The sequence below is a fragment of the Phaseolus vulgaris genome, unplaced genomic scaffold (genome assembly GCF_000499845.2).
Source record: "Phaseolus vulgaris cultivar G19833 unplaced genomic scaffold, P. vulgaris v2.0 scaffold_590, whole genome shotgun sequence".
NCBI lineage: Eukaryota > Viridiplantae > Streptophyta > Magnoliopsida > Fabales > Fabaceae > Phaseolus > Phaseolus vulgaris.
The window spans coordinates 5,673-18,788 of record NW_027174277.1 but is presented as its reverse complement, the minus strand read 5'-3'; the positions used below and the strand labels follow the sequence as shown (position 1 = coordinate 18,788).

General features: G+C 30.9%; 2 protein-coding genes across 2 annotated transcripts; both read right to left on the bottom strand.

Moving 5' to 3' along the window:
• Nucleotides 1-1,370: 1,370 nt before the first annotated feature.
• LOC137817679 (serine carboxypeptidase-like) lies at nucleotides 1,371-3,794 on the bottom strand. Its single transcript, XM_068620932.1, has 9 exons — nucleotides 3,473-3,794; nucleotides 3,202-3,370; nucleotides 2,979-3,098; nucleotides 2,746-2,889; nucleotides 2,471-2,621; nucleotides 2,287-2,375; nucleotides 1,939-2,200; nucleotides 1,724-1,857; nucleotides 1,371-1,633 (listed from the first exon to the last, which is right to left on the bottom strand). The coding sequence occupies exons 1-9, from the start codon at nucleotides 3,784-3,786 to the stop codon at nucleotides 1,526-1,528; spliced, it is 1,491 nt and encodes a 496-aa protein (XP_068477033.1). The 5' UTR covers nucleotides 3,787-3,794; the 3' UTR covers nucleotides 1,371-1,525.
• Nucleotides 3,795-7,630: 3,836 nt separating this feature from the next.
• Nucleotides 7,631-12,730, bottom strand: LOC137817680 (vacuolar protein sorting-associated protein 24 homolog 1-like). Its single transcript, XM_068620933.1, has 6 exons — nucleotides 12,398-12,730; nucleotides 12,230-12,310; nucleotides 10,652-10,756; nucleotides 8,259-8,380; nucleotides 7,952-8,143; nucleotides 7,631-7,860 (listed from the first exon to the last, which is right to left on the bottom strand). The coding sequence occupies exons 1-6, from the start codon at nucleotides 12,507-12,509 to the stop codon at nucleotides 7,780-7,782; spliced, it is 693 nt and encodes a 230-aa protein (XP_068477034.1). The 5' UTR covers nucleotides 12,510-12,730; the 3' UTR covers nucleotides 7,631-7,779.
• Between the last annotated feature and the right edge of the window lie 386 nt (nucleotides 12,731-13,116).

Here is a 13,116-nt window from a genome sequence, read left to right as displayed (position 1 = left end):
AGCCAGTTGAGAAAAGTGTTTCTCTCAACTTAATTAAGTTCATACTAAAATTTAGTAATGTTTGGATAACTTGCTCTAGGTTCCTAAATTTTGGAGTGGTTTCCCTGTTTGAGGTACTAGAAGATCTGAATGTGGAGGGGACGTGGTCTCAAATTTCAATTTCTCTTGCAGTGATGCTATTTGGTAAAAAAAAATTATTTTATGTTGTGTGGACAAGTATAAAAAATAGATCTTGATAGTTTGGAAGTTAAATATTGTTTTTGATGTTGGAAAGGTTCTTGAATATTATGAATTTTTAAATGTTAGGTGATTGAATGATATGTATTATATATGAATGATGAAAATTGTATGAAATTGATGTCATACATTTGGGATATGTACGAGTTATTATTTGATGGTACATTAAGTATGAAAAGTCTATGTTTAACAGAGATCATCTAGGTTCACTGATGATCTAAGTCATATAGACTAAGATATCAGGTGGTGAGAAGCTGATGAGGGAGTTCATACACACTAGGTCCCGATGTAGACACTCGGTATTGGATCTTTGAACTTATCATGTTCTTTGATGTATGGATTAGATGTTAGTCTCTGGTAGGGGCATACTCAATGAGTCTTCCGGGAGACGGTGGAATCATGTGTAGTCAGTGTAATTGAAATGAAAAGTATTATGGATTGAAATGAAATCCAACGATTATGATTGAGAAATTGTTCCATGTAATTTGGTTTGCTCTTTTAATTGAATTATGTATATTATAAAATTATATTTTCCCTAGCTTACCCTTACTTTTCTTATTGTGTTTGTACTGTGATGATTATACTATGTACACGAGCAAATGATCATACAGGTGCAGAGAGCCTAGAAGGTTTTAGAGTTTTATTTTAAGCTATGAATTGTAAATATTTATATTTCTACAAGTATTAATCATGCATTAGGAATGTTTTGAGAACTCTGAGTTTATATAAAAACTTATAAAACTTTATATAAAAACTTATAAAACTTTATATAAAAACTTATAGAACTTAAAACTTAATAAGTATATTTTTTGGGATGTTAGTGTATTGATTAAAGTTTGTTTTAATCAGAAAAGAAAAGGAAGTTGATTGGCCATCATCACTTTGTTTTAAATGGAAAAACTCTTCTTATATAAGAAATATCTTCTCGTACGTTTGGAAGACGAGGGAGGTGTATAATGGGGAGAAAATATAAACCCGTGAATTAAGGGAGAACGATAGGGAAATTAAACTTACATATGAAGACCAAAGACAAACATGTAAGGATAGTACCCGGAATCCAAATTATAACTTAAATTGCATAATAATAATATTACACTAAACATCTTCTGAAATATTAAAAAGAATATTCAAAGTACCAAAATTCCAAAAGAGTGATCATTGCATAAACAGTAGAATATCCAGAATTTCACCCTCCAATTTATTCACCAAGTCATCTAAATACAAATAATTTTGATGACTATCCATGTATAAGGATGCTGGGTTTTGGTTATATGAATTCTGAGGGACACTAATCATCTGCTGGTGCGTTTATCAGTTTCCCTCCCATCCAACTTTTCAACATCTGTAGTGCAACTTTTGGTTGATCCATAGGTACCAGGTGCCCAGCGTCATGTACCTATTCGTAGCATCACATAAATAAAGTTGTAACCAAAATGAAAATATCATGTCACACTCAAGAACACAACCCTCAACAACACACACAAACCTTGAGGAAAGAGAGAGGTCCGAAGCTGTTTAGAGACCCTGCTTCTGCTCCATCAACTACAAATTTCACTGTTGGAGATGCCGCAAAAGCCTTTTGGCCTGGCCAATTCATGGCATGAACCCACATTAAATTCCCTGCCAAATGAGAACCACATCACATCAAGAACTCTATAGAAGTAAAAGCAATTTTGCTTCAAATGAATCAAGTAGGCTCACCAATCCAATTGCATATGAGATCCTTTTCCCCAGCATACACAAGCACTTTGATCCCATCCTCGAGAAGACCAGGAATCCCCACTGCCAGATTTTTTATGGCGTCTTGCCGCAAAACATCATACACTGCTGTACTGCATGAAACAAACTTCAAGCCCTTCCCCACACCTAAAGCACTCTTCACGTTCTCCTGGTTTAACAACTTCTCCACGTTGCTGAAGTCATAACACAAAGCTCCCACGCATTTCTTTCTAATGTCATAGTACTGCAATTCCCACACAGCCGAATGCATTAAGCAAACTACATCATTTTTCTCAAACAGCTACTGTTCTTTCAGGATATATAACTTACATTAATATCAGCATCAATGGTCAATATTCTATCGAAGATTTCTTCACAACTATCATATGCATTCTCACAAGTTACTCCACCATGAGATTCTGAAAATAAAAACGCAAACAACATCACACAGTGAAACAATATACATCAGTAGAAAAGATGTTCAGTGAGTGATGAATGGAAAAGAACTCGCTACCGCAGATTTTAGCAGCTTCTTCACAGTGTGGGATTAACTTGCTGATATCATCTGCCTCTTTCTTGGTAATTAGTCCGTTTTCTAACGCAAATTGTGGGTATGCTAGGTATTGAATTGCAGGATATGTATACCCATTACCAATAGCAATACCCTGTCATTATATCAAACAAATCAATAGAAGCAAAACCAAGACAAAGTAATAATTATTTATTATCCTTGCTCAATCATATACATCATATGTAATATAAATTATTAAACTAGAAATAGTGTAAGACCTTGAGGTTTATATGGATTCCATGTTTCATTTTATTTTGTTGGTTGATCCGTGATGCAATTGCAGGAATATAGTGTCCAGCGTATGATTCTCCAGTGATATAAAAGTCATTCTTAACCAACTCAGGATGAGACTTGAAAAACTCCTGACATTATAGTAAAATTAATTCAGTATACACAGCTATTATGTATATTCGGATTAATGGAATGAAAGAAGGGACTTTATCATTGTTACCTGCAAGAAGTCATATAAATCAATGCTAACACCGGTTTCATCTGAGCGAAGGTCATTGATATCAGAAGAGTAACTAAAACCTGTACCTGTAGGTTGGTCAACAAATATAATATTTGATGCCTGCAAAATCAGAAAACACAACTTGTTGATAAAACCAGAAAAAAAAATGGTGTAACTTCATAACACTTTCAATAAACGAAACATGAAAGTTGAATAAAGTGACCTGATCCCAGCCGTATTGATTCCATGTAAGAGACAAGTTATTGGTAATATGAAAAGGACCATTTTCATAAAACAAAGCTAATTCACTTCCACACCCTGGTCCTCCAGTCAACCATACGACAACAGGATCATCCTTACTGCTTCGTGATTCAAATAAAAAGTAGAACATCCTGCATGCCACACAAAAAAAAAACATTTTGCAGTTAATGATAAGTTAGATATTGCATCTAACGAAAATTATATATCCACAAGCATATACATTTTGTATTTACCTTGCAGCTTTGGAATGAGGAAGTGAATAGTAGCCTGCATGGTGACCAAGGTCTTCAACAGATGGCCCAGAATCACCAAGAAACGAGAACTTCTTCTCCACGATCTTACCAGGGACAAAACCTTCATGGTCACCTTCAATGCTGTTGAAGGGTTCCTTTGGGAATAGGTTGAGGCTTCTTATGAGTTTTTCTGCTTTTGATGTTTGTGTTGGGTATGCAGGGTGATGAGAGAAGCGAGAAGTTGCATAGGAGAAAGAAAATGATGCGAACAAAAGCAACAGAGAAAGTTTGGAGAAGGATAGTGATGATGCCATGTTGTTTAACGTTTCTGGAAAATGCGTGCCAATGGCTGTGAATTTATAGCACTCACCTATGCAAAAAAGGGAAAAAAAATTGAGACTTTTTATTTGAAAATGGTTTTCTATAATAAAATATTTAAGTGAAAAATGAGAGTGACAATGTATTATTATTACTCATAAAAAAATCATGCAACAAACTTTATTATTTACTTCTTTTGGAGATTTTTTTTCTTTTATAAAAAAAACAATATTCCATCCACTTGCCCCTATATTCATAAGCTGGCTACAGATAATTTTTTAAACTATAATGATTAAATAGGTAATTTAAAGGTTGTAAATACCAACTTGTAATTATTTAGTTAATAAATACTTTAATAGTTAACAAATATTAATAATTAAATGATAATTATTCAATTAATTAATTATTCAATTAAATTTCTAAATATATATTATTTAATTTTTACTAAGTATTTAATTAATAAATATATTTCCTAATATAATGTTTTAAATTTTTAACAAAATTCATGTTTTAAAGCTTTTTGGGCATAATTTTATCATTAATCCCTTGAGGAGTACATATAATATAACCATTATTCGAACAAATATTAACTTTGTTTACATATAGACATATAAATACCAAAATTTTATTTAGATTGACTTTTTAAAAAAAAATTATGATACAACTTAAAATTAAGGGTGTTGATATGTTTAGAATGTATTAAATTACAACTGACAAAATAATTATTTAAATATAATATTTATAAAAAAAATAAATAATTTTAAAATTGTCACATCATATAATTGTTTTTTTCGCTCTGTTGTGAAAGTAATATTTTACTTAAAATTATATTCATCATTTAAGTGTCAGTTATAAAATAAACATGTAATTGGTATTTTTGAATCATATTTCATTTTTTTACATATCTTTTTGACATTTTTATCATGCAACTTAAAATGATATAGATAGTTATCTGCTAAAAAATGTATTACCTTTTTTTGAGTTTTTTAGTTAAGAAATTTCAGCTTTTAAAGTTAACTTTGGTTTGTCTATCTGTTTACAATTTTCGTTTTACTTTACAAACCCTGAAATATATACAGTATTGTGTAGAAAATACTTAAAAAAATAAGTAAAAATAATATTTAGATGTTTGGAAAAAATAATCATAAAAAATGGTTGTTCGTAAGATTTAACCTTTTCATGAAATTTAGAAGTTTCTAAAATCTTAACAGTGGTGGTTGAAAACAACCCGAAAAATATTTTACCTCTCTCTCGTTCCACTATTTGTAAAAGAATTAATCTTTTAAACTATTTGTAAGTTTTTAAGTATACTTCTTTTTTTCAAAATATACAATTTAACTCATATTATGGTGTCTTTTTGCGCTAGCTATATTCACATATTTTACCATTAAAAATCAATAAATAAAAAATGCAAAATTATAACTTTTTAAAATATAAGAAATAAAATTAAAAAAATAATACATGGAACTAAAAAATATAATTTAGCCCAAATGAAAAAAGAATGGCAAGTAAATTCATTTTATCTCCGTGTCCAATATTTCTCAATGACTCCATCTTATATCTAGCTATCAATGTTTTTTTGTATTATTATTATTATTATTATTATTATTATTATTATTATTATTAGTGGTAGTATTAGTATTATTTTATATGATAATTTAAAATTATATGCATATATTGTTTTCTCTTAGTTTTCAATAATAATAATAATAATTAAATTGCTGTATATATATCATATTATTGAACTTGACAAATGTTTGTGTATATGTTGTTTAATTAGTTGAAATAAAAAAGTTATTAAAATTGCTATATTGCAATGATGTTTAATTATTATTTTTATACAAGGATTACAATTCTTCTCATATTATTCTAAGGATACCCGCAAACATTATTTGTAATGGATAAATGTTATAGTACTCACCTATTAATATACATAATTGTTTTATTATAACATGTGTGCTTCCTTCTTATTTATTTATTTATATATTGACTTTATTATATTTTAGTTTCTCAAATTTTTAAAAAGATATTTTTTAATCCCTAAACACAATTTTTTAGACTCTAAAACATTCTTTCAAAAGTATTTTTAATCCTTAAAAAATAAATTTAAAGGACTAAAATCTTATTTTGAGTGACTAACAATTTTTTATATATATACCTTTTCAATTTTAGGCCAAATTATAATTTTGACCTTTCTTTAATTTGTTTTTATCTATGATTTTAGTCTCCATATTGTTTTTGGAGTTTTATGATTTATAAAATCTTAATTTTGATCCAATCTTAAAAATAAAGTCTGTTTATTTTTTTATATTTTGATTAACTAAATTATTTTCGTACTAGTATACTTAAAAAAAATTAACAAAATTATATTTAGGAAATAGGTTTAATTAAAATAGTCTAATTGAAAATATAATAATTTTTTTTCAAAGAAATGGATATAAAGCCTAAATTCCGTGAAAAAATATGTTAATTATAGGAAAAAAAATTGGTGAAAATGTTCAGAATAAAGTTGTAAAACCTCCACAAAAATTGTTTAAAATTGATACTTTTTATATATGTTCGATAATAAAGCAATTACCACTCCAGAGTAGATTTGAACAATTTAAAACATATTAAGATATTTTTGATGTTTTTTAGGGTTAAAAAATTAAATTCAATAAATAGTATAATTTAAAAGAAAAATACTTAATTTGGAAAATATTTAAAACATAATAATTTATTGAATATTGATAGATTTAATTTATTTTCATAATTATAAATATCTTCATAGTTAACCTTCAGAATTATATAAAAGAATAAGCTTTTAAAAAGATTTCTGAAAATTAAAATTAGTAAAACTTACTTTTAAGATCACAATATTCCAATGAAGACTAAAGGGATTGAACTTATCGTCTATTGAAAAGGAAGTATTGAATAAAATTAATTACAACCATGTTATAGATAATTTTGCATAAACAAAAGCTAAAAGATTAAATTTTAAATAAAATTGTAATGATTTTAATAAATTGTTTTTTTAGTCAAAATTGCCGCATTCGTAAATTTGTTTAAGGTCCCGAAAACTCTTGAACAACAATAAAACTTATATAAAATTAAGGGTCAAAATCAAAATTGTAAATTTTCAAAAATATGAGATAAAAATAAAAGAACGAAATATCATATCGAGATTGAAAGCAATCCAAATTATAATTTAACTACTATTATTTTATTTGGTAAAACATACTCTCTTTTTTTGTATTTTGTCCATCGTGTAATTTCTTTCTGTTATATATGCCTATTTGTTGTTTGTTGTTTAATTCAGTCTCATTATTGGAATCTCGTGGATATCTTTTTTCAGTCTTTTATTTTCATTGATATATCTTGTGTGATCATGGCAAATTCAATAGACTTGAAGATTAGACAGAAGAAGAAGATCAAAAGAATAGGAAACAAAGTTAAATCAAGAGAATATCAACTTGAAGGAGTGCAAGGTGATTTTCATCTTCTGCTCTTTCAATTTGCTGATAGTAGTAATGTGTGTATTTCTTTTAAGAGTGAAACTTTGGGATCAAGAATCTCCCAAACTTATCAAATTCACAATCAATATGCCAACAAAAGGGAGTAAGTGGGAAAATTGAAAATACCAAGAATAGGGTTTAAATTAACAAGTAGACACCACATTCTTCTCCATCTAACATTCATTCACAACATTGTCACTTTCTAACAAGTTCACTTGCCACATTAATGTCTTACTTTCTCAAAATATGTTAATGCAATAAATCCTAAACCATGCATGAAGTTGATATTATCTTGTCAAAGAAAAAAAACACCATAGCTTGAGACACTTTTGAGAACTTCGTGTAATTACATATGAACCTCTTTCACAATACTATATTTCCCATTGATATTATCAAATGTCTTTTCAGCAATTAAGATATTAACCTGTCAACATCTCAATCTCGCTTACATCACACCAGAGTACAAGGTAGAGGGTACGATATTAGAATACTTGTTTATGATCTAACTTTAGCAAGTCGGGCCCTTATTTCTTCCATTTCTTCCTCATCATCAACACCCTCTGCTATAGCCTCTTCCTGCAAATAATAATGAATTCCATAATTGGTGTTATGTGTGAGGCAAGAAAGAGCCATGTTTATAATGAAAAATAACTATAAGTGAACATACCTCTGAGGCTCCAACACTTTGACCAGGTTGTTTCACCCTTTCTCTCCTCACAGCTTCAGGAAGTTGTGCAGCTGTCTCGCCAGCTATTGCAGTCAACACTTTATCCACTTCTTCTTCTATCTCATCTTCTATATCCTCGGAATCTAGTGCTGAGTCCACAGCATCATTTACCATCTCCTCGATAACTCCTGCCTGAAATAGACAACATTACTCATAAATACCAATGCATATCTTCTCTAACAAGGGAGGGAAGACATGATTGAAAATGATATTCTTCCACACCACTAAAAGGATTTTGCAGGTATACCTTTGTCATTTCTTTGCTGAACTCTTGCATTGTCACAGCCATTTCTGGAGCTTTCATGAGATTATTGACAAGCTTCATAACCTCAGCACTTTTTGATAGATGTCCCACGGTACGAGCAATTGCTGCATAAGCAACCAAAAATCATGAATTTCCAAAGAACAAAATTCTAATAACACAAACCCGTCATGATGACTAGAGTTGATGGAAATATAGAGAAGAGAAATACAGTAAACGAAAATAGGCAAGAAACAGAATAAAAATAGAAGTGTTTGGATTAAGAGAAACAGGGAAGAGAAAGATAAGAAATGGAAGTGTTTGTTTTTTAAAGATGATGAAATGGAGGGAGAGAAGAAAGAAGAGAGTGAAAATGAGAGAATGGCGGCGGTTTGACAGAATAGATATTTGAAAATAAACCAGACAGACCAAACAAAATAAATGTCCTCCCGGTTGTGCGCAGAGAAATATGTGGAAATACACTTTGTAGAAAAAAATGTATGGAAATACACTTTGTAGTGGAACATAATCAATTATATAACACATTTTGTGTTAATAATATATACACACATGCGTCATAATCAATCATCCAAAGATGATAATCGAATATCCCACACTGAAAATCTTCTCCCGCAGTTTTTTAATTAAAACCTTCACCCCTCACACGTATAGTTTTATGTTTAACCTCCCCTCACAAGTGTAAATATAATAAATAATAAATCAATAATAAAATAAATTATAATATAATAAGACATTGAAAATAAATAATAAAACTATTTTTTAAACTAAACAGTTTTAAAAAATTTAATTGCTACTCTATTTTCTCTCCATTTCCCTTCAAACAAACAGCCTTTATTTCCACTTTATTTCTCACTTATTTCTCTTCTCTTCTTTTCTTTTCCAACTATTTCCTCTCCCTCTATCTCTTCTCTCTCTACCAAACATACCATAAGTGCTAACTGAGAAAGAATCCAGACTCGTGTTCAACTTTCAAGGGTCAACTTCGTGGGGAACCACACATCAAATTGATTATCATGGTCAAGGAGTCATGATATTAAGGATCAATTTATAGCACAGATGTTTTTTCTCACAATTTTATACATTTCTTCTTTTCTGAGCGCAATTTTGTAATGTGGGGCTTGCATGCGTTTAATTTCTTTCCTTCCTATTTCATCTGTACCAGACAACCTCAATTTTAAAAACACACTCTATCTGCTTTACCTCCCTCTCAATTTCCATGTCATTTGTATTCTACCAAAAATATCCTCAGCTGAAATCTAACTACAAACCAATTAGACAACGGAAAAGTTGGAATTAATAATATAACAGGCAAACTTGGTAACAACTGCAGCACTGGAAAGCAAAAAAGACAGACAGGTCAAAAGACTCAAAATAGAGAGCAGGGGTAGAATAACAGAACAAGTAGTCACAAACAGTCATACAAGTCGAAATGGGTCTTTTTCTTTTTCAACAGAAAATAGGCTTTTCTGAGCACGCATGGTAGGATAGTCTGATTCCAACAATTCTATGCCCAAGATTGGGCATTGTTGCTGACTTGTCATACAAAAACATATTTTTCATGTGGATGGCAATTGCAGGGGACATCATGTAATGCCACCAAAGGACAGTAAAAAGTTGAGATCCAACCTAAGGGAACAAGGGGGTGAAAAATCATATATCATGGAAACATAACACAGATCATAAGATCCTACCTAAAATGAAAAGTTATATTAAGGTATAAATGTCTGAAGACGCGTTCACCAAAAAATAAATAAGTCAACCCAAGGTACCAAACTGAAGTTGGGTCATGACCAACAGAGAAGTGAACAGGCCCCAAGAAGTTTAATCAAGAAGGAGAAGACCCAGAATGTGTAATGCACAGAAGAGCAGAAAAAAAGATAAGAGGCTAGCCAAACTTATAAAGTAATGAAAACAGGTCAGTTTCTGCAAACTTGGTAAGATTACAAAAGCAAATCACAAATCATGTAAAATCATTGGAGTTGGATTGGGATCGTTTAGGCCAGAAACTAAACTGTAGAATCATACAATTAATGAGTAGGAATTTCTCCCACGATCAAAATTGTGATTATGCCAGCCATGCAGCTAAAACCATCTGCATGTTGCACGCCGGATTAACAACCTGGTACCTCTCTCCTCTCTACCCCAAAAAACTAAAGACAAGCAACAAATAGTCAGGGATCATTTCCTCAACTAAAAAAACAATCATCAACAAAATCAACTATGTTGACAAATTTATCAACACCATTCAATTACAAGAGATTAAAGAAAATTTAAGTTCTTCAGTTAAGGATCATTTATCAAAAATCTGGTATCAAACATAAGTAACTAACTTAGACAGTCCTTGTCAGTTAAGGCTAATAAAACACGGAGAAACCTACCAACACTCTCTCCAAGGTGCATCGATATAGAATTCATTTGTGCTTTATTTTCATAAAGACGGTTAACAGTTTTCCTAGATCTCACAAGTTCCTTGGCAAGTGTGCCTGCAAATTACACAAATATCACAATAAGGAGATTTTTTTCTCAAAATACTGACCATATCCTTTGAACCTTGAAATCACAACAGACAAAACATATTAATGCATAGAAGGCCGTAAACAAATGCAAACCAAAAATACTTGATTATTAGTTTATTGAATATTGTGAAGGATCCTAACGAGCCCACCAACGGACACAATCCATACAAAAAGCTACATAACTGTTAGTTCTTCCTCCAATGCTAGCATAATCCAATTGGCCAACCAACAATTGATTAGATTCAATTCAACACAAATATGCAATGCATTAACAGTCCATCCCAAGTTTTTCTCCCATCCAGTTTCCTGCCTCCTTTCTACACGCATCCAACGGCACACAAGAAAATGGTTCATTTCAAAAATATATTTCTGCAACTCATTGCCTACAAATTACAATCTGAATTATGTAATAAAAAAATCAATATCTGAGTTAGTTGAACAATAAAATTAGCTTTATTTAAAATTAGATATAGCATGTTCATATTAGAGAGACAAGTCATATCATAACTGGAATACGTTTCCATGCAGGGGAAGGATTGAAAATCATTTTGCTCCTTCACCTCAAATCATGGAAACATTGCAGCGAAATACATGGCAGACGCATTTACTTGTAGATGATAATGTGGACAAGAACTTGCCTAGCTGATTTGTTTCTTTTATTTTCTTCAAAATAAAAGTAACTATGCCATATGTGCGTCAATAAACTCTTTGCTATAGGTTAATACCCAATCTAGGAACTTGGATGTTACACTCTAAAGTCCTAAAAGCTAAAAGACTTCAGAGACCCAATTGTGCAGTCATCTCATCATCTGCTATTATTGATCTTTGTTAACAATCTATACAGACTAAGATTAAAAATGACTTTATATGATAGTTTGTCAACGCACTTCAGCTATACACTACACTACACTGGTCATCATCAATTATGTATTCACATAACCCCTATATTTTTTATAACCACTTTGAGGTAGGTTTTCTTTGAAGTAACGACCACAACCACAACTTTTGCTAAATCTAGTTGTTGAGATTGCCTTGTTTCTAAATTGCAAAAAATTTAATAAAGCATGGTTGGCCACATACATACTTCTAGGCGTAATCACTATCCCCCTTATCATCACGTTAAGCATTAGGGACTTGCCCTAAAAATGTAGTAAAAAATAAATTAATATCTTCCACACCCACATTCAACAAAGGGGACCAAAATGTATTTCATGCACTACTCGGGAAGACAACATCAAATATTCTTCCTTCCATTTAGAACCAACTCTGCTCACAGCTTTCGTACTAAACAAACAAATTTAAGAGGTGATACATACATTCCTCAATCCCTCAAACTTAGGCAAATTATTGCATGAGACAACCCAAAAAAATAAAAAAGCTCACTGGCACTGACAATAGTAAATCACAGAAACAAAATGAAACAAAAGAACACGAAAGAACAAACCTTTGCAGAGCCCATGTCATTCCTCTTTGCGGCTTCTCTGATCGCCTTCTGCACATTTTTTTCTTCTCTCTGTATATCTAATAGAAACCCATAAACACAAAATCAAGAAAACCAAAAAATTATAAAAAGGAATTGGTTAGGGTTTGAAATAGAGAAAGGAATACCGCGAATTTGGCGCTCAATGTTGCGACATTCCTGACGAAGCCTACGCTGCCAATCCCTCAATAGTTGCTGCGGATTTGGCTTCGGCTTTAGAATGTTCATCACCTTCTCCATTCCCACTGATCCCAAAATCGAAAATTGATTTTTCAAGGACCGGAAGGAATTAGAGTTTGCTCACAAAGACAATTACTTCAAGATCTCTTCTTTTGAAAAATTCTGTGAAGATTCGATCCTATTGAAGCAATCGGTTCTTTGATTATTCTGTGAAGATTATTCTACCTTTTTCCACACTCACACCTCTTCCACAAAATCTGTTGTTCTAACAATTTTAGAAGTTAATGATATATTAAAAACCAGAATTTTTATACAATCACTTTACAAATTCTAATATTAATATTTTAATATTTTTTTACATTATTTAATTGTAAATTTATTATATATTTATATTTAAATACATCACATCAAAAATTATATGCCATTCTCATAATTATCAAAACATCATTTTCTTAAAAAAAATATTTATCTCTTTATAAAGAATTGATTTTTTCTTAAGGGTGTGTTTGGATTAGAGGTTGTAGGTGAGGGGAAAGTTGAGGATGTGAGTGAGTGAAAGTGTGAAGAAAGTGTGAAGAAAGTTGATAGTGTTTGGATTGGAAGAGGTTAGAGTGAATGTGTGAAGAAAATTTATTCAAAAGTGTGAATGATGTGATAGTTGTGAGAG